The sequence below is a fragment of the Trichoderma reesei genome (assembly GCF_000167675.1).
Source record: "Trichoderma reesei QM6a unplaced genomic scaffold TRIREscaffold_9, whole genome shotgun sequence".
Lineage (NCBI taxonomy): Eukaryota > Fungi > Ascomycota > Sordariomycetes > Hypocreales > Hypocreaceae > Trichoderma > Trichoderma reesei.
Window position 1 is genome coordinate 498,324 of NW_006711156.1, and position 19,782 is coordinate 518,105.

The window sequence follows — 19,782 nt, forward strand, 5'->3', positions numbered from 1 at the left end:
AGAGTGATAAATCCCTCCAAAGGTTAATTCCTCAAGCAATCGCCGCTTCTTGCCTTCTCTGAACGCATCAGCCAAGAGGTTCAGAAACGGCAGTCACCATGGCCTTTGTTTTCTTCTGCTCAGGCATCTCAAATTCACAGACCTCCACACCCCTCGATCACATTCTCACGATTCACGGTCAAAGGTGAGCCGAATTTGATCGCTTATTAGGTATCTCTCTACCTTGATACGGGCAACCACAATTCGTTTTGATTTCGCAATTTCAGGCTCTTAGTCAACACTTAGCTATTCAACAGCCTCGACAGGCGGTCATACACTCTCTTTCGACAGCCCATTCCTTTCGTTCACGAAATGTCCATCTTCTTCTGCTGCGGCTCTCGTCGTCAAGGCCGACAGTCTGCAGATGACGTTGAACTCACCGATGCTCCCAAGGAGCAACGTACGAGGCGGAGTGTTGCTATTCATCAGCCGTGCCATTCGATCGAGTTGCCGATTCGGTCTCGGGACACCTCGCTGATGCCTGCCGAGCTACCCCTGGAGGACCCGACCGAACTGGGACAGCTGGTGGTGGATGACTCCGATGGCGAAGGGAATGAAGCTAATCCCCTGACGAAGACAAGTAGCGCCTTGAATGTCGTTCGCACGAAGCTCATCCGACACATCTCGCCGGAAACGGAGGCAAACCGCCGGTCTCGCGCATCTGTGGGCCACAGCCAAGAGGAAGTTGCTCGAAGAGCCGAGCTCAGGCGATTCCGACATCAAAGAATCCAAGACGAGCTCAAGAGCGAAGAGAACAATGCTGAGTCGAGCAACACGTCCCACCGCAGCACTCGCTATCTCTCCCCCCTCATCGACGCTGGGCAGCCAAGGGTTGGCCCCAGGGATACCATTGAGTTCACCGTGACCGTTACAGACGGGCCTCATGCGGACTCAGCGCAAGCACAGGATTCCCTCTCCATGGACTCTCATCAAAACGACAAATGCGTGTCTTCTCAAGAAGTGGACGGACCGACAAAGCCTTCCTTTATATCAACAGTATCTGGTTTGGAGGAATGGGGTCAGACTTTCCCCTTACGACCGCCAAGTACACACAGCGCTACATCACAAAAGTTGACAGGATGCTCGAACATGCCCCGTCTGGGTCGTGTGTTGGGGGCAGATAGCGAGTTTGACATTCGCCATGGAGCTCATGCTTGGGAGGAACAGTCTGCTCTTGGCGTTTGGCTCGCTGCCCAGGGCCTGCGATCCGGAAGCAGCTCCATCCGCCTTAGAGACAGCGAGGCGAATGATGGGGATGCTAGGGTCCCATTCTTCTCGCCCCAGGAGGATTTTGGCGGCATTGATAGTATTGCAGATGCTCCGTTGCCCACTCGGTGTCCGAAAATTAGAAAGGGGTTGCTCCTAGGCCGGGAGCGATGTCTGGAAACCGCATCAATCACCTCAAGCTCTTCCAGTGGCCGCGACCAAACCGATGCTGATGCCACTTTGCTTGGCCAAAGCCTACTCTTGGGATCGGGAACTTTTGACATGGCTGCAGCAAGGCCACCTGACCACAGCTCCTCGAACTATCCATCTGTTCTCCCAAGCTTTCAACCAAGCCCGAACCGATCACAGTCCAATTTTCATCATCTTAGTGCAGAAGACCTGGAGAGTCTTGAGCTTTCGCCCTTCAGCTGTATGTACTTGAGCCCTATGACCTACATGCTAATTCTGTGCATTGAGCTACACTAACAAAGTCCACTACAGGGAAAGGCAACTTCTCCGTCATCCAGGAATCAAAGGCATCTGAGGGGATGAGCTCATATGTCACGGCGGCAGATGACATCTACTTTTCTGATAACAATGCCAGCAGTGCTTGGATCAACTGCCCTCAGGCGCGAGCTTCTGGTGATGCAGTATCCTTGGATCACTCTGATAATGCGAGTTCCAATCAGCGGGGAGTCAAGATGTCAACCATTGCGTCCAGAGTTGGCGAGGCCCTCTCACGCAAGAGACCCTCGCTGAACTTTGGTAGCCGCTTCAAAGAAGACTTTCAAACAAGTTCTATTGGGCCTGGCCGCCGTTCATTGAAGGCAAAGATCAACCACTCAGTGCCAAGAAGATCCAAATATAGCTCTACCAGCTTTAGTACGGCGCCGAGCAGACGATTCTCGAGTGAGGAGAGCCAGTTGGCACTGGGCTGTGCAAACTCGATTGGTGTGCGACTGGAGGCCTCTATTGGCACATTCGCACCTTTAAGAGGCGATGAGGGAAGCTTTGCGCCGAGTGAAGTGAGCCCGGCGACACTTGCGCGTGTGTATGATTACCAGGCGCCACTGGGAACACGGCAATCGGGGTTGTTTGAACCGTCCAGACTGACACCTCATTCGGAACTCTTGCCTGACGAAACCCAACCTTCCTCACGTGGGATTCTTCAGCAATGGACGACCAATATCCATGGCGCTTTTTCATCCAATACCACTCTCAGGTCTCAATCGTCCAAGGCTCCGAAGCGACTAACAAAGCTGGCTCCCGATTCAGGTGAAGTAAGCATTGTGAATACCGACATTCGTCAGCTTCCATCAGATGCTGGTAGACCTTCTATTCCGGCAATTCTCCTTCCGGAGCCAGTATCACGTTTCCGCCCAGGCAAGCTCGGAAAAGCCGTCAAGTCTGGGCTGAGGAAGCTGATGTCGTCTCACGACAACGGGAGGCAAGCTCAGCTATTCCAGCTTCGGGAACGACGAGATGAGAATATAGGGCCCAAAGTGGTACGCACGGACACGCAGCCTTGGACGCCAGTAACCATGGAAGCAGCAGACTATGGCACTGTATCTCCGAAGCAACATTTATCTGTTGAGTTAAGATCATGTTGCCCGCCCTCTGCAACGCAAACGAAGAAAGCCCCCGAGCTTGCGCGTCCACCATACACTGCCAAGTCTGCCATGCAAGTTGGAGCAGGTCAGCCAGCGCAGGGATCTTGTTCTGATGATTGCGCCGGGGGCGCTTTGACAACCAACGTGCTTATACAGTCACATATTCAACCGGAAATCGAGAATGGCAAAGACGAAGAGCTGGCAAGCGCTGGCTCGGTATCAGTCATGAGTGATGTACGAGTGCTACGCCGGTGTCAATCGGCATTGGATGTGCCAAGGAGCAGGAACCTGGCTCTTACCTGGGCTGGTCGATCCATGGTGCAGTCCCTCAGCTTGGGTAATCTCAGAGCTTGATGGCAACTGTTTGGAACAGTGCAACTATACGGGGGAGACTGCGTTTTGTTACCCCAATGTGAAGTATGTTAGCCAGAATACTATGAAGAGATGGATATGGGTTATCGTATTGATGAGTACCTAGTACGCAGCACGACCTAAGCCTCACGCTGTGAGTGATGATGGTACACCAAACCGGTTGAAGTGCGATACGGAAATGGGTCATGTATCATATATAGTCATGTTTGAGTGTTGAGAGCATATTACCGACTGGCATATACCGTACAATTTGTTGTTGCCTATGTCTGTGATGCTGACAGCTCAAAATGGTTGTGCTAATGAAACCAATTTCAGGTAAGAGAGCACATATATACATATGGAGATAGATCATGGCTAATTGTATACCGTTCTCTTCAACGATAAGGAATACCATCTGAGCTGTTGGTGAAAGGTATATCATTATCCTAGCATTCCCCGCAATGAGCTTTCTGGTACATGTGTTCTCTGGACAGAAACTTGGCGCAAACGTGTAATGACATGGTCTGGTTCGGATTCTAAGGTTGCTGTATATACATGACGGTAGTGTAGAAGGGTGGGGGGCGAAAAGTTGTTGAAGTTGACGTGTATCATATATGTGTCTCTTCACGTTTCCAGATTGATTTGCTTGCCAAACCGGCCATACAGCTCGACCTTGAGCTGCGTCATTTCCTCGCGGATAGACTCGAGCTTTTCTTCCAGGGCGGTCGTCTCTTCGTCTATTCGCGTCGTAGCGGCGCCGAGCATTTCCTGTGCCTGTTCGAGAGAGAGATGGAAGAAGGCGTCGCCAATTTTATATCTGCGGGCCACCCCAACAAACCAACGTCAGCCATACCGGAGCTTCTTTTCGTAACATTCACATCGGCGTAAAGAGCGGAGAGGGGGATAATAAGCGCACGGTATCTTTTCGTCTTCGTCGGCGAGTTCGAGCTCGGTCGAGATATCGTCTAGCTCTTCCTTTTCTTTCTGTGCGCGCGCGCGCGAATGAGGCTTCGTCAGTATGTATGGTCGGCGTTTGTGCGTGTGCGTGTGCGTGCGCGTGTGTGTGTTGTGTGCATTGGGGGAGGTTGAGCGTTTACGCTTTTGAGCTGGAGTTCCTCCTTGAGGGCGATTTCGCGCTGGTGTAGGCGGCTGAACCTGTTGATCTTGTCTTGGTCTTCGCGTCGGACTTCGACGCCATCGCCCTCTTCGTCCTCCTTGGAGAGCTATCGAAGGAGCTGTGAGCTGTTGCGCGCGTATTCCCTGAGGGGGGGGAGGGGGGGGGGGATGCTTTGGTCGACGTACCATTCGGCGCTGTACTAATGAAGCCATGGTGGGCAGGGATGTCGAGACTGAGCTCAATTCGTTCTGTAGACTTGCCTTGATCCCTTAAGTAAGGACCTTTTCTGCTCTTCCATCAAAAAGCAACGAATCTTGGGGTCCGAGGGGAATGGTGGGGAGGATGGAACTATGGTGGGGAAGACAGTGCATCGTCACAGTCTTCTGCTGCATGCACACAGTACGGCCGTCATGATTCAGATGCTAAAGACACCGGCCACTGTCTGTAAACCGGACTTCGTGAGACGCGCTGCTGTCAAGACACAACAGACATGACAGCTGCACGCTCACCATAGCAAGGCAATCTCCGAAGCGACACCAAAACAGCCACCATGGTGGCAGGCAAGAAGCCTTACCCCAAGGCTACGCTGAAGAAGATTGTCAAGGCGCATTCGGGCATGAACGTTCGGAAAAACACAGACATTACGGTATGGCCCCTTATGGCGACGCGTTTGCCTCTGTAGGGAGAGTGGCCAAAGCAGGTGGCGGGCGCTGACTATGGTGCAAAGATCTATCTCAATTATGTCTTGTTTATGAATAGGTGTGTTTTTTTCTTTTTTGTGTGTGTGTGTGACGCATTGAGTGGCTGCAAGGGGCCTTTGCTTTAGGTTGCCGACGTTGACGATATTCTGGCTCGCAGGTTGATCAAGGAGGCGGCTATACATGCGAAGCAGTCGGGAGAACGGGGGTTGACGGCTAGGAGTGTGCGAAAGGCGACTCGAGTATGCAAGCCCCAAACTCTTATGCTTGAGAAGTCATTACAGATGCTGACTTATTTTCGTTAGGATGCTTTAGCCAAATTCAAGGGCTGATATATGGATCGATGGTATTTGAACAGGAGTGATGATAAGGCTCTTCGTTTGAGCTATGTACCTGCAAGGCTGTGGAAAGCTTGGCTGGCCTGCGCCGCATGCCACAGTTCTGCTGGGACTGGGAAACATACCTAGTATTTGGGAGAGGATCAACGCCATGGCGACGCGAACACCTGGGAATGGGAGTCGTGAGCGCTGTCTGTCTGGGCTGCAATGTATGGCGTGCTTGATCCTGGGATCACTGGCCGTTTAGAGCTTCTCTCCTACAACTCCCAGATCTTCAACGGGCACATAGGGCATGATTTGGGTCAATGGAAGCAGGGGAATACTTAGCAGGGCTGGAATTATCATATTCGCCCAATACCTGTACCTACCTACCTTATATACTAGGTACTGCATCATACTGAAGACCAAAGGTATGCAGTAAAGAGAGAAGAAGAGCAAATGTCTACAAGTGAACATATTAGTACATGGATAGGTGCAGTACGTCCGTATGGGGCAACGACGTCAGGCTCAATCGCGCTACTGAAATAGTACGGCTACGAACAAGGCGCCGAATTGATGCCTCACATCCCACCTTGTTTTACTTGGTTGGCCCGGCAGTTGGGGGCACGTGAGGGGGGCAATTGAGCGAGAGCAAGTCAACAAAGAAACTCGAAGCTCTGTTTGGCGACGAACGAGCAATTGAGCGCTAGTACTAATTGCCAAAGAGTCCTCCTATTTGCACCGTAGCATATCTCTATTTGAACCGTAGTGGTCTGTGCACAGGGCAAAATTACTGCACACACACTGTCAAGTCCATTACTGCACACCTAACTACAGTGTGAGATAATGGCATGCTTGTCTTCACATAACACCCACCACACAAGGTCACGGCTTCAGTATTTACAACTATCACAGCCGACCTCAAAGTCGACCTTATTGCGGTTGGCCATTTAATTACAGCGCGAGATTAACGGCAGCACTTATCATCATCCCAGGATGAAGGAGGCGGCCGCAGCAGCAGCAGAGGCAGCAGCAGAGGCAGCAGCAGAGGCAGTAGCAGAGGCAGCAGTAGAAGTAGTAAATATCCTGGTGTTAATCCTGTATGCCCTTTACTAGGTACTTTATGATATCTCTGACGGTAAAGACTTCTAGTGTGTAACACTGTATTCTGGTGCTTGGGTGTGTGATATCTTACCTAGGGGGTTGGTCTATCTGGTGGCACAGACTATTACGGTTCAAATAGGAATCTGTTACGGTGCAAATAGGAGGACTCTTGCCAAAACATTCGCAGCACAGCGTCTAGCATTTGCTTGTAGCATTTCAGTGGGCAGTTCTCAGCACCTGGGCAGTGTCTGGCACCTGTAAACTCGCGACCACCGCCGAGAGCCCTATGTTCTGTTTGGTTCTAGAAGCCAGACACTTGAGCCCAGACCCTCTGCCCAGGAGACACGCAGTGACAGCTGCCGGCTGCACAGGGGGGTGGGCCTCTAATTGACTTCACTACGCCTTCAGCCTCCCAACGCCTTGCTTGGTACCTTAAAGTCCAGCTAAAAAAGACAACCCGACACAAACAAAGCCGCCTCCACACCTGAACAACCCCCTTCAAAGAAAACATCACTCTCCCGTCTCCCCAACTCTGCACGCCTCTGCACTCTGCACTCCTCCCTGTCATCGTTACCGCGTCTCCCAAGCCCGTCTCCTAGGACTCGAACGCTCTTCTCTGCACCCCGCGTTCGCATCACTCGAACCCCCTCCTGGTTTCCCAGCCTTGCGCGCACCCACGTTCGCTGGACACCCGCACACGACACCTCCCACGCCAATCTGCACCTTACTGAGGCTGCGAGCAGCTCTTGACCTTCGTCTCTGCACCCGTCCCCTCATCATGGCTGCTTCGGCTACCCAACCCGTCTCCAAGTCGGCCAAGAAGAAGGCCGCAAAGGCTCAGGCCCGCAACGAGTCGCCGACTCCCAGCGCCGAGTCTGGCCCCGCTGACAAGGCAGCCGAGGCTCAGGAGGAGACCTTCGAGAGCCCCTACATCAAGGAGCTGCAGAAGTAAGACACCGCGTGGGCTGCCCCCCTTGCCATGAACGCGGCTGCTGACAAGATTCCTCAGGAACATCCGCAACACGGCCAAGAAGCTGGTAGGTCCCCACTTGCGTCATACCCTAACATCGTCCCTGTCGAGCTTTGCGAAACTGACATTCCATCTGGTCTAGGCCAACGCTTCCAAGACGGATTCCCTGCTCAGCCAGCACGCTGGCAAGTCTCTCGATGAGCTCGTCGCCGAGAAGATTCTCAACAATGACCAAAGAGCCCAAATTCTGAAGAAGCCTGCCCTCCAGGCGGCGCTGGCCCAGTACGAGGAGCAGCTGGCTCAGTTCCAGAAGGTCCACGAGCAATACCAGGCACGAGCGGCTGCCGACAAGGCAGAATGGGCCAAGTCGCTCGAGAAGGCCAAGGAGGAGGCAGTCAATGAGGTCAAGGCTAGCGTTGAAAGCACCCTGAACGCCAACCTCCTCGTTCTGTCGCAGTTCCTGCGTCTGGCCGCCTACCGTCGAGAAGAGTCTCAGGACCCTGAGTCTGACGAGAGCCAGGCTATCGAGGGTGTCCTGCTTGCCATTTACTCTGGCGATGAGAATGCCGTCGCTGCCATGAAGAAGCTGATTGACGGTTCTGACGAGCAAATCCTCAGTGTTCCTGGAGAGCAGCTCCAAACAACTTGTATGTGCCATGGCGGACAGGGGTTGTTGTCTTGATGTGGGTTGCTAACTGCTTCATCAAACAGATGCCGCCGTCAAGACGCTTGCACAAACCTACAATGCTCCATCCTACACCGAAGCACAGCCAGCCACCGAGACTGTCACCGACCCTACCATTGCGAACGAGGCCGCGACTGAGATTGCAGCTGGAGATGGTGCTCTGACCAACGGCCATGAGGCTGTGGCAGCCGAGCCTGCTTCCAACGGCCTTGCTAATGCTGCCGTTGCGGATGATGCGGCGAACGCAGTTGCTGAGAGCCACTGGGATACCAGCAATCACGATAACTCCATTTCTCAGGAGTGGGTTGACGTTACCCACCCTGTTGAGTCGACTGAGGGCAGCGCGGAGCCTTCTGCGGAGGCGCCCGCCGAGGCTCCTGCAGAGACTCCTGCAGAGCCTGCTACTGAGGCCAAGAAGCAATCGTGGGCGGACGACCACCCCGATCCCGTCACCGAGGTATGTGTCATGTCACGCTGAATTTCCTTGCACGTTCGAGCCAAGTCGTTAACGCATGTCACTCTTTAAGGCTCCATCTGCTCCTGCCGATGCCAACGATGGATTCCACCAGGTCCAGCGCAACCGCGGCCGACAGGATCGTGAGGGCAGTGGAGGACGAGGACGTGGTCGAGGCGGCCGAGGTGGCTACCGTGGAGATGGCCGTGGCCGTGGCCGCGGACGCGGCGGAGGTGATCGCGGTGACCGCGGCGGCGCCCCCTTCCGAGGTCCTCGCCGCAACGAGTCGTAGAGCTCGCGCTCGCGGTTCGTGGGTAAGATTCCATCAGATTTCTTGCTTCTCTGCGCACCCCCTCGGGAGGTGGATTGTAACATTACGACATGATGGCGTTACCTGGTTTCTCCGGCCACATCGGCGGAGCTGAGTTAGGGTGATTTTAGGCATTGCATTGGAGCTTGCCCAAGCTGGCAGGCTCTCTCGGGTTCATTCTGGCGGCAAGGGATGCGGTTGGGACGGCTTTTCTTTCAATAAGCACCTTTGTAAATCCTCATGGCTCTTGGGACGTGCAGCATCTTTGAAGCAGGCTACTGGTATCCATAAGTAGTAGGAAAAACTATATAAGAGTTGCCCACGAGGATTGCATGGATGTCGATTTCGTTGTTGGTGCTTCTGTGAACTATACTCTCTGCCTTGGGGGACACTGAATGGAGTTTAGATTCCGTTCTCTACATGGGCAATCATCAGAAGGAAGCGGTTGTCTTCTCTACAATCTACTACCTAGCCTGAAGTTCTATCCATGGTACGGGGAACTTTAGGTAGGTACTAAGCTTTTGATAAGACCCCTCCAGCTCTTCAGGTCAAAGGGTCAAGTTGGTTGGAATAGCCGCGAATGGAGCACGTATAACGCCTCACCGAGGGACTTGCGGTTTGATAGATGCTTGAGAGGCTAAGACTGTGGAAAACTTAAAGAGCCTTTCAAGGCCGTCTCGTTCGGCATCAAAGTGTTCGTTGCTATTGTAGAAACAGTCGCTGATAATAAGTGAAGAAAGAAGAAAGCTGGGGTCTGGCCGAAAGGAGTTGGCGTGGATTCAAGGTGAGCCATGGCGTTTTGGTGTGAGGGGAGCAAAGGTAGCAGGGGTCCCCAGACCGCTTCCCCAAGGCGGTTAGCGGGGCAGAGGGAAGACGGGCTTGGATGCCTTAGGTAATAATAAGGCACGAGATTCTAGATGCCTCTATTCGATGCCAGTGCCGTCACCTCTAAAACGTGGAGTGGGCGCGTTAGTCCCAGAAAGGCAGCAGTACTTTGTCCGCCACCTGGCCTTATCCGCTATCAGCCTCGCAGGTTGTCTGTTGATGGACCAGCAACCTCTCGACTTGTTCCTCGTTGACTGAAACTTGTCCTCTTCTCACGGGCAAACGTTTGGAAACCCGCTAGAGTTGTTGCTTGAGGCCACATCTGCCGTGCGGCGCAGTCTTTTTCTTGGCGCTGCAAAGCTCCCGTTATATAAATTCCAGCTTGATCTCTGCCACCCCGACCCCTCCTCTACAGTCCTGAGGGCTAGTACATCTGTTGGGCCTGGGCTATCCGGGTTCCGCTGCCTCGACAGCATCTTCTACTCGACTCGGATACCTGCGCTTATACAACCCAACCACAGCCATGAAGTCACCGAGGAAATCACCGTTGCTGAAGCTCCTCGGAGCCGCCTTTCTCTTCTCCACCAACGTTCTCGCCATCTCCGCTGTTCTCGGAGTCGATCTGGGAACCGAGTACATCAAGGCGGCGCTGGTGAAGCCCGGCATCCCGCTTGAGATTGTGCTCACGAAAGATTCCCGACGAAAAGAAACCTCGGCCGTCGCCTTCAAGCCGGCAAAGGGCGCCTTACCGGAGGGCCAGTACCCCGAACGGAGCTATGGCGCCGACGCAATGGCACTCGCCGCACGATTCCCCGGCGAAGTATACCCGAATCTGAAGCCCCTGCTTGGACTGCCAGTGGGGGATGCCATTGTCCAAGAATATGCGGCCAGGCACCCTGCGTTGAAGCTACAGGCGCACCCCACGCGGGGAACTGCTGCGTTCAAGACGGAGACGCTGTCTCCGGAAGAGGAGGCTTGGATGGTGGAGGAGCTGTTGGCCATGGAGCTTCAGAGCATCCAGAAGAACGCAGAGGTTACCGCTGGCGGCGACTCTTCGATACGCTCCATCGTGCTCACCGTCCCGCCGTTTTACACCATCGAGGAGAAGCGAGCCCTGCAGATGGCAGCAGAGCTCGCCGGCTTCAAGGTCCTGAGCCTTGTCAGCGACGGACTGGCCGTGGGCCTCAACTATGCCACCAGTCGCCAATTCCCGAATATCAACGAAGGCGCCAAGCCGGAATACCACTTGGTCTTTGACATGGGAGCGGGCTCCACAACTGCTACGGTCATGAGGTTCCAAAGCCGTACGGTTAAGGACGTCGGCAAGTTCAACAAGACGGTTCAGGAGATCCAGGTTCTCGGCAGCGGCTGGGACAGGACCCTCGGAGGAGACTCTCTCAACTCGCTAATCATCGATGACATGATTGCTCAGTTTGTGGAATCCAAGGGTGCTCAGAAGATTTCGGCAACCGCCGAGCAGGTTCAGTCTCATGGCCGCGCCGTTGCAAAGCTGAGCAAGGAAGCCGAGCGTCTCCGACACGTCCTCAGCGCCAACCAGAACACCCAAGCCAGCTTTGAGGGACTGTACGAAGATGTTGACTTCAAGTACAAGATCTCTCGGGCTGACTTCGAGACCATGGCAAAGGCTCATGTCGAGCGAGTCAACGCTGCCATCAAGGACGCTCTGAAGGCCGCGAACCTCGAGATTGGCGATCTGACTTCCGTCATTCTTCACGGTGGTGCGACCCGTACTCCGTTTGTGCGAGAGGCCATTGAGAAAGCTCTTGGTTCTGGCGACAAGATCCGTACCAATGTCAACTCTGATGAGGCAGCCGTCTTTGGTGCTGCTTTCCGGGCTGCTGAGCTCAGCCCAAGCTTCCGTGTGAAGGAGATTAGGATTTCTGAGGGTGCAAACTACGCAGCTGGCATTACTTGGAAGGCTGCGAACGGCAAGGTACACCGCCAACGACTCTGGACTGCCCCGTCGCCGCTCGGTGGCCCGGCCAAGGAGATTACCTTTACGGAACAGGAGGACTTTACTGGTTTATTCTATCAACAAGTTGACACTGAGGATAAGCCCGTCAAGTCGTTCTCGACTAAGAACCTTACCGCCTCTGTTGCTGCTCTGAAAGAAAAGTATCCCACTTGTGCCGATACTGGCGTTCAGTTCAAGGCTGCCGCGAAGCTCCGTACCGAGAACGGCGAGGTTGCCATCGTCAAGGCCTTTGTGGAGTGCGAGGCTGAAGTCGTTGAGAAGGAAGGCTTTGTTGACGGCGTTAAGAACCTCTTTGGCTTCGGGAAGAAAGATCAGAAGCCCCTCGCCGAAGGAGGAGACAAGGACAGTGCCGATGCGTCTGCGGATTCTGAGGCCGAGACGGAGGAAGCTAGCTCTGCGACAAAGTCCTCCTCTTCCACCAGCACCACCAAGTCCGGAGATGCTGCCGAGTCAACAGAGGCTGCAAAGGAAGTCAAGAAGAAGCAGCTTGTTTCTATCCCTGTCGAAGTCACGTTGGAAAAGGCTGGAATCCCTCAGCTTACCAAGGCCGAGTGGACCAAGGCCAAGGATCGACTGAAGGCATTCGCCGCCTCCGACAAGGCCAGGCTGCAGCGCGAAGAGGCCCTGAACCAGCTCGAAGCATTCACTTACAAGGTTCGCGACCTTGTCGACAACGAAGCCTTCATCTCCGCGTCTACCGAGGCGGAGCGACAGACGCTCTCTGAAAAGGCTAGCGAAGCAAGTGACTGGCTTTATGAGGAGGGCGACTCGGCCACGAAAGATGACTTTGTTGCTAAGCTCAAGGCTCTGCAAGATCTCGTGGCACCGATCCAGAACCGCCTGGACGAGGCTGAGAAGCGGCCTGGTCTGATTAGCGATCTGAGAAACATTCTCAACACCACAAATGTGTTTATTGACACTGTTCGTGGGCAGATTGCTGCGTATGATGAATGGAAATCCACAGCTTCAGCCAAGTCGGCTGAATCAGCCACCTCGAGTGCTGCCGCCGAGGCGACGACCAACGACTTTGAAGGGCTCGAGGATGAGGACGACAGCCCCAAAGAGGCTGAGGAGAAGCCCGTTCCAGAAAAGGTCGTGCCCCCGCTGCACAACTCTGAGGAGATTGACACGCTCGAGGTTCTCTACAAGGAGACTCTGGAGTGGCTGAACAAGCTCGAACGCCAACAGGCAGATGTTCCTCTCACCGAAGAGCCCGTGCTTGTTGTCAGCGAGCTGGTTGCCAGACGAGATGCGCTTGACAAGGCCAGCTTAGACCTCGCGCTGAAGAGCTACACCCAATACCAGAAGAACAAGCCCAAGAAGCCCACCAAGAGCAAGAAGGCGAAGAAGCAGGACAAGACGAAGAGCGCCGACAAGGCTGGCCCGACGTTTGAGTTTCCCGAGGGCAGCGTGCCCCTCTCCGGCGAGGAGCTGGAGGAGCTGGTCAAGAAGTACATGAAGGAGGAGGAGGAGACCCGCAGGCAGGCCGAGGGCGGACAGGCAGAGGAGAAGCCGGCGGAAGATACAGAGAAGTCGAGCCATGACGAGCTCTAAAGATGGTGGTGGGCTGAAGGCGTTTACTGATACATTGGGTTTGAAGTATATATATACTTGGTCAAAATGATACAGAAAAAGAGGTCACCATTTTGCTACCTAGATAGATGGGCTTTTGAAATTTGAAATCGAAATTGCAAACATTGATGTTCCCTTAAGTACCGTGATATGGAGGCTACAGATGATTATGAACAAAGTACAAGCTGCAGCTGTTAGACGAGAGCTCATTTACCACTCATCCGCGATCTCGGCCCGTCCGCCTCTCTCAAAGCCTGGTATCCATGTCAACAAACCATTCTATTAATCGGGAAGCTGTATGTACCCGTCTATGCATAATCCAAAGATTGTGCCTTGAGTGCATCACGTTCGTACTACTACTGCTACTCAGGGAGGAAACACCAAGTCGTGAGGGAGCAACAACAGTGTTGTCTAGGCCATCAGTTCCATAACTGCCTGTCCTATAGTAGATATCAAACGACAGCATCTTGAGCATATTTTGATACAGAGTAGCAAGCAGCCGAGCTGCAAAAGCTGTTCAAGTTATCGATTGAGGGCACAATAGCGATAATTGTCTACGAGGTGGTGTGTCAGTAAGGTAGTAGCAGGAAATGTGAGATCAAAAGGAGGTGTGCCAAACGGGCAGCTGCAGACGGCGGTGGAATCGCACACACACACACCACACACAGAAAGCTTTTTCTTTCTTTCTTTTCTTTTTTTTCTCTTCAGCTGGCAGCATTCTGGGCCTCTCGTCTCGAGTTTCATCGTGGATCAAGCTGTACAACAATCACGGAACTTCCCCTTCTTCTTCTTCTTCTTCTTCTCTCTCATCTGCCTTCCCCCCTCCCCTTTAAACGCTCTTTGATCTCCTCGTTTCATTTCAGCAAGCAGATTGCGCAAATCACACTCACTAAGAGTCCCCTTTTCTTTCTCTCTCTCTTCCCTCTACTCTCAAACCTTGTCCTCTTTTCTCCATGATTTGTGAGCTGCAAATGTCTCGATACAAACAAGGCAAACACGAAGCCATCATCTGGCAGCGCTTCTTCGTCCTCCTCGTCTTCGTCTTCCTCGCCCCCCTGTGCATCTCCCCCGTCAACGCCGTCCCCTTGTCGGACGCTCTTCAGTCTTCATCTCAGCATGGCTTTTCCCTTGCTGTGAGGCCCAGAAGCGATGCTTCGCGACGAGACTTTGTCCGCGACTGGGCTGCTGCCCATCGCAGATGGGGCCATGGAGGAGTGCCGAAAGAGGTTGCGACCAAGTTTTCTTTGAGTGATAGCCGTGAGTTTATTTTTTCTTTCTTTTTGGTCTGTCTGACTTGCATTGGTCTGGGTACACACTTTTCTTTTCTTTTTCTAGAAGAAAAAAAAAAAAGGAAGGCTGATGATGTTGGTTGCAGCTGGCCGCGTTGATGTCGTGCCTATGGGAAGCGACGATATCTACCTGGCAGATGTGCAGATTGGAAACCCTCCCCAGACGGTAAAGTTGGCCTTGGATACGGGATCCTCAGATCTGTAAGTCAAACAAACAACTCATCACGGCAGCTAGCCCCCCAAGATCCCCCTTGCTGATTAGCTCCGTCAAGATGGCTTCAGTCAACCGATACCGAGTATCTGTACAATGTAAAAGGTCCATGGGCCCCTCTCTATCGCCCCAACGAGTCCACCACCTCTCACCTCATTGAGGATGCCAAATGGTCCGTCATGTACAGTGAGTGCTGAGAAAAGAAATCGCCTTCAGATAAGCGTCAAGGGGGGGCGGGGGGCCGTGTAAACCGTTACTGACCCAGCTCATCATCATCCAGTGGACGGCACCCACGCCGGCGGCATTGTCTACCACGACACCGTCTGGCTGGGCGACTTCAAGGTCGAAAACGCAACTGTCCAGTCCGCCAAGGCAGTCACCAGCCGCTTCGAAGAGGAGATTGAACTGAGCGGCATCCTAGGCTTGGCCAAGCGACTGCCCAACACCGTCGAGCCCCCGGCGCCGTCCTTTCTCAGTCTACTGCGGCAGCAGCTCAAGCATCAGGTCTTTGGCGTCGACATGAACAGAAACGCCTCGGGCGTCTTCACCTTTGGCTACCTCAACGAAAGCCGCGCCTCGGAAGACCTCGTCTGGGTCGACACGGACCCCGACAGCCCCCACTGGGACGTCGAGTTCAACCTGACGACCTGGGGCGCGCAGCCGACGACGCCCTGGTACTCGCAGCCCTTCATGGCCACCATCGACACGGGCACCACGCTCATGTTCCTGCCCGACAACCTGGCCAGCGGATACTGGCTGGCCGTCCCCGGCGCAAAAGTCGACCGCCAGCTGTCCGGCGCCTACTCGTTCCCGTGCGAGCTCGCCAGGGGCTTGCCTGACTTGATGCTCAAGATTCCCGGCACCGACCGGATCCTCACCATTCCCGGCCCGTATCTCAACTATGGGCCCTCGGAGCTCGATCCATCGGCTTGCTGGGGAGGGATGCAGAGCGCCGACGGGCTCAAGGTGACGGTGCTGGGAGACATTATGCTCAAGGCGCTGTACTTGGCGTTTGATCTCGACAAGGGTCGCATTGGCTTTGCCAAGAAGGATTTGCATGACGTCTATTGAAGAATTTTGTTAGCTACTCGTCAGCATGTCTCACACTTGGTTTCTTTTGTCCGTGAGGAGCCACATCACTAGTGTGAGCTGAGTTGCAATATTTCAAGGCGGAAACAAGTAATGCATCTCCTCGATACAAAGATCTTGCAAGACCCCCAAGGATGTTGTACGTATAGCAGATACACACGCGAGTTAGAAATGGATGATGCAGCTAGTTGCCCTCTCATCCCAATCAGGGGGACACGTACACATTGCAATGCCTTCCCGCCTTTATCCTCACTCCGCCATTGAGAGAACCCACGCGAGCCGTGTTTCTAGCTTTATGTATTGCATTCATCCTAGAAGTGGTATATACAAGCACTCCCCGCCAGCCCCGTCGTTACCGGGAGAGGCCAATGGATGGTTTTCTCGGGCGTGACACGGATTTCCCAGCACGCCCTCATCCGCCCTCATCCACCCGTCCATCCATCTAGCCCATCCCGTTCCCATAGATGCCCTCCCCCTTCCTAGTATAGCCCATTTCGTTTCAAAAGAGTAAGTGAAAGGAAAGAAACATGCTTTGCATCTGGTGTCGAGTGTTCTTTGCTGTGCGTGCATTAAATGGTATAAATTGTGTAGTAAGATGTGTGCTGGATGGTATGTATAAATCACCCCGTCACTCACCCCCCCATTCCTGGATTGTAAAGGACAGATATGAGGGGGAAATGCACAAGGCAAGGCAGGGTTAGGCCGAGAGGAGGCCCAAAAATCAATGATGCAGCCTCCGGTTGGGATGAAACAATGATTGTTGTTTGATGGTAAAACCTGTAATAACGCCGGGAGTGAAACGTGTCGTTGTGAAACGAGTGTAACTGGGGGGGTAAGAATGATCGCTGTTGTGCGCCCGGTGGTGTGAGTTGATGCGTGAGTTGATGCGTGGTATATATATGTTTTTTGTGTGCTTTTTTCTGTTTATTTATTTCATGTTTGGAGGCCTGATCTGAGCGAGTGTATGGTGAGGGAAAAGACAAAGAGGTGTGATTTGCAGCTGATGGCGGGTTCCCTGTCCGTCGTGTCGAGGTGTCGAGCGGCCTTCCGGGTGGCGTGTTTGGGTCCAAGCTCCTGTTCGGGGGTTTCCGTTCGATTCCAAGTCCGAGAGACAGCGCGCGTGTTGGCTTGACGCGAAATGGTGCCCAATCGGAGGGGATAGCAATTGTCGTCGAGGGGGCGCATCAGAGGCAAATCATATGCAGACCGTTTCCTTTGTACCGTTGTTGTTGTGGTTTCATTTACTCGCGATCACCATCTTCCAAGAGAGAGAGAGAGAGCCAAAGTCAGCGGGGGGCGTCGTCCATAATATCGGCTCGAGTGACAACGTAATATTCACCTTCACTGGCCCCGGGGGTGGGAGGCATGTCACCAGAGCCGGGGGCTTGCTGGGTCGGCCGCGCGGTGCCTGGCCGCGATCTGGACTTACTGTCATCTGTGGGCGCCGCGGAGAGAGACGAGGCTTCCTGCTTGGGGGTCGAGTCGTCGGCGGGCTGCTTCTGGGCGTCGGCGGGCAGCACGGCGTTGAGGCGCTGTTCCATTTCGCGGAGGCGGGCCTCGAGTGTGGCGAGCTCCTCGTTTGTCTTGGCGACGTTGTACTTTCTGGACGGCGGGAGATGCGTGTCAGTAAGCAAGCAAAAGAGAGGCCGCGGTGATGGCGAGGTGACTCGTGGTGGTGAAACGAACCTCGTGTCATACGACTGCTGCAGCTCAGCCTTGGTCTCGTCGAGGTTGAAGATGTCCTCCAGCTCCAATTGGAAGTTCCTGGCAATCGTTCTGCAGATGATGGATACGTGACATCAGTCAGCCAATGCGCTCTTCGAATCAAATGGTCGCATCGTGAGGGTGAGGAGGGAGACGGTGAGGTTGAGGGTGAGAGTGAGGGTGGCCAACATACGATTGCGGTCGACGGCCGTTGGGCTGCCAGTTGCGGTCAAGCTCCTCATCCGTGAAAGACATGGTGGCGGTTGGATGCAGTGAGGGGTTGAGGCCCGGTAGAATCAAGGCAGGTTGTTGTAAAGAAAAAAGAAGGGGAGAGGAGAAATTGAACAGAGGCGACTAATTGCTGGCAGAACGGCTTTTGTTGGGGCTGGCAATCCGATCTGTGTGATGCGCCTCTACGGTTTTGGGGAGAGTGTCGTCGCTGGGATGTGGTGGTGATTGATGGCGGATACGGGCGACTTGGCAGCGGGCAGACCAGCAGTGATATCGGAGAGCCTGATAGCTGAGCGGAGGGAGAGAAAAGAGAAGAAGGAAAAAAAAATTGGACTCGACTGGGCTCTGCAAAATTGATGAATGATTCGTTCTCTCTCTTCTTCGCTCCCCTTTAACCTGGTTAGACGGCGGAGCCCAGGAACCAGCGACGAGAAGCAGGGGATGCTGCAATCGAGGACCCGACAGGACAGGGGGCCGTGGCCGACAGAGTCGCAGCAGACGCAACAGGGAGTATCGCCCAAATTCGAGTGGGCAAGGGGGGGAGGAGAGGAGAGGTGGAGGAGAGGATGGGCGCTGATTCGAGATTTGCCGGGCTCCAGAAACGGGGTGATGTGCTAGTCAGGGTGCAGGGCGGAAAATGAGGAGAAGAAGGAGGAAGAAAGGATCACGGACGGGAAAAAGAGGCTGAGGCGATCGGGCTTGACGATGGGGGGGAGCAGCAATAGCAATAGGGATTCAACAACACGGCGAGCAATTGCGAGGTTATTCGGATGGGATGATGCTGGAATAGCGAATAATGCGACTATCGCAGGCGTTCATTCGCTGGGAAGCGAGAGTGGAGCGGCATAAAAAAGGTTAACTTTAATACGAGTGCCGTTGCGGTCGAGAGAGAAATAAAGGGGGAAATGGGATGGAACGCAGCTAAAATAGAGCGAGGAGAGAGGCTTGACGATGGCGGAAGTGCTGCTGCTGCTGCTGCTGCTGCTGGTACCAAGATGCTGCTGTTATTGCATGTACTACAGCAAGCAGGTGATGATGGTGATGACTACCTAGTAGCTACCTGTACATGATCATGATAACTGCTTCTCGCATCCATTACAGCCTTGCCTTGCTTCTCTTCTGCTCGCTCGATCCATCACAGCCCCCGGGTCATCACATGCAAGGGCCCCGGTGGCTGCGTCTGGTGATGACTGCATGTAGTATCAGTTTGGGGGGAGCCTCTTCCACTTTCTGTCCGTGTTCAAGAGCTGTCCCCCCAAGCAAACAACTTTCAAGACGGGAGGCATTAGCAGAGATTCAGCGCCCAACCCAACGCCAATCGAACACCACCAAAGTCAACAGACCCCCCCAGTCAGGCAGGCAATCCAATCTATGCACTACAGCCACTAGCTCTGATGCTCCAGGGCGGGTCATTTGATGCACGAGCGCCATCAAATCAATCAATCAATCCGCGTCCGTCTGGCCAGCTGAGCTCCAGCCAGCTGTGCTGCTCAAAGCACGGTTTGAGAGTTGGTACATTGCAGGTAATAATACAACACGGCTCCTCAAAGACGGTAGGAGAATCCCCTCGCTAGAAGCGTGACCGTCCATCTCGCTCCCCTCCGGTGGCATACGAGAAGCACGTACCAATCGACAGAGGAGGCGAGAGGCGTAGTACCGTAGAGTCAATATGGAAAAGGAAGAGGAAAAAGAAACGAAGAGGAAAAAGGGAAAGGGATCGAGATAAGGCAGCAACAGCATCGCCCGTTTAGGGGCCAAGAAGCCGCAATTAGGGGTCTGGAAGCTCATCGTCGTCGTCCAGCTGGGATGACATCAGTGGTAAATTATTCGGGGCCCCTCATTATAATCGCGCCCCATTAAGCCACTACTGACGGGATCCATCATTGTTGCTTCAATTACGGGCATACGAGTAGTAGTATAGTAGGTAGTGGTAGTAGTACCTACAATTCTGACTTGCTGCCTTGATGCCTTTGTGTGTGCTACCTAGGTACTAATCGTAGCATC

General features: G+C 53.7%; 7 protein-coding genes across 7 annotated transcripts; 5 read left to right on the forward strand and 2 right to left on the reverse strand.

The window, feature by feature from the left end:
• Window positions 1–98: 98 nt before the first annotated feature.
• Window positions 99–3,209, forward strand: TRIREDRAFT_107349 (uncharacterized protein; the record flags this gene model as incomplete). The annotated part of the gene is made up of 3 exons (XM_006965270.1): window positions 99–184; window positions 297–1,675; window positions 1,747–3,209. The coding sequence occupies 3 exons, from the start codon at window positions 99–101 to the stop codon at window positions 3,207–3,209; spliced, it is 2,928 nt and encodes a 975-aa protein (XP_006965332.1).
• A 508-nt stretch (window positions 3,210–3,717) lies between these two features.
• TRIREDRAFT_48055 (uncharacterized protein) lies at window positions 3,718–4,578 on the reverse strand. Its single transcript, XM_006965198.1, has 4 exons — window positions 4,509–4,578; window positions 4,304–4,429; window positions 4,123–4,190; window positions 3,718–4,023 (listed from the first exon to the last, which is right to left on the reverse strand). The coding sequence occupies exons 1-4, from the start codon at window positions 4,533–4,535 to the stop codon at window positions 3,831–3,833; spliced, it is 414 nt and encodes a 137-aa protein (XP_006965260.1). The 5' UTR covers window positions 4,536–4,578; the 3' UTR covers window positions 3,718–3,830.
• A 273-nt stretch (window positions 4,579–4,851) lies between these two features.
• Window positions 4,852–5,408, forward strand: TRIREDRAFT_77887 (uncharacterized protein). Its single transcript, XM_006965271.1, has 4 exons — window positions 4,852–4,969; window positions 5,051–5,082; window positions 5,182–5,263; window positions 5,327–5,408. Exons 1-4 carry the CDS (start codon window positions 4,874–4,876, stop codon window positions 5,351–5,353), a joined length of 237 nt encoding a protein of 78 aa, XP_006965333.1. The 5' UTR covers window positions 4,852–4,873; the 3' UTR covers window positions 5,354–5,408.
• Window positions 5,409–6,975: 1,567 nt separating this feature from the next.
• On the forward strand, window positions 6,976–9,129 carry TRIREDRAFT_48058 (uncharacterized protein). The gene is made up of 5 exons (XM_006965199.1): window positions 6,976–7,390; window positions 7,452–7,479; window positions 7,555–8,059; window positions 8,124–8,565; window positions 8,625–9,129. Exons 1-5 carry the CDS (start codon window positions 7,221–7,223, stop codon window positions 8,974–8,976), a joined length of 1,497 nt encoding a protein of 498 aa, XP_006965261.1. The 5' UTR covers window positions 6,976–7,220; the 3' UTR covers window positions 8,977–9,129.
• Window positions 9,130–10,221: 1,092 nt separating this feature from the next.
• On the forward strand, window positions 10,222–13,176 carry TRIREDRAFT_35465 (ER-resident heat shock protein; the record flags this gene model as incomplete). The annotated part of the gene is made up of 1 exon (XM_006965183.1): window positions 10,222–13,176. A coding segment is annotated over one exon (2,955 nt), but the record flags the coding sequence as incomplete, so codon positions are not given.
• Window positions 13,177–14,225: 1,049 nt separating this feature from the next.
• TRIREDRAFT_61536 (uncharacterized protein) lies at window positions 14,226–15,825 on the forward strand (the record flags this gene model as incomplete). Its single annotated transcript, XM_006965272.1, has 5 exons — window positions 14,226–14,511; window positions 14,630–14,744; window positions 14,806–14,824; window positions 14,892–14,940; window positions 15,035–15,825. 5 exons carry the CDS (start codon window positions 14,226–14,228, stop codon window positions 15,823–15,825), a joined length of 1,260 nt encoding a protein of 419 aa, XP_006965334.1.
• A 1,304-nt stretch (window positions 15,826–17,129) lies between these two features.
• Window positions 17,130–17,802, reverse strand: TRIREDRAFT_3918 (uncharacterized protein; the record flags this gene model as incomplete). Its single annotated transcript, XM_006965155.1, has 3 exons — window positions 17,130–17,445; window positions 17,530–17,619; window positions 17,741–17,802. The coding sequence occupies 3 exons, from the start codon at window positions 17,800–17,802 to the stop codon at window positions 17,130–17,132; spliced, it is 468 nt and encodes a 155-aa protein (XP_006965217.1).
• Window positions 17,803–19,782: the final 1,980 nt, after the last annotated feature.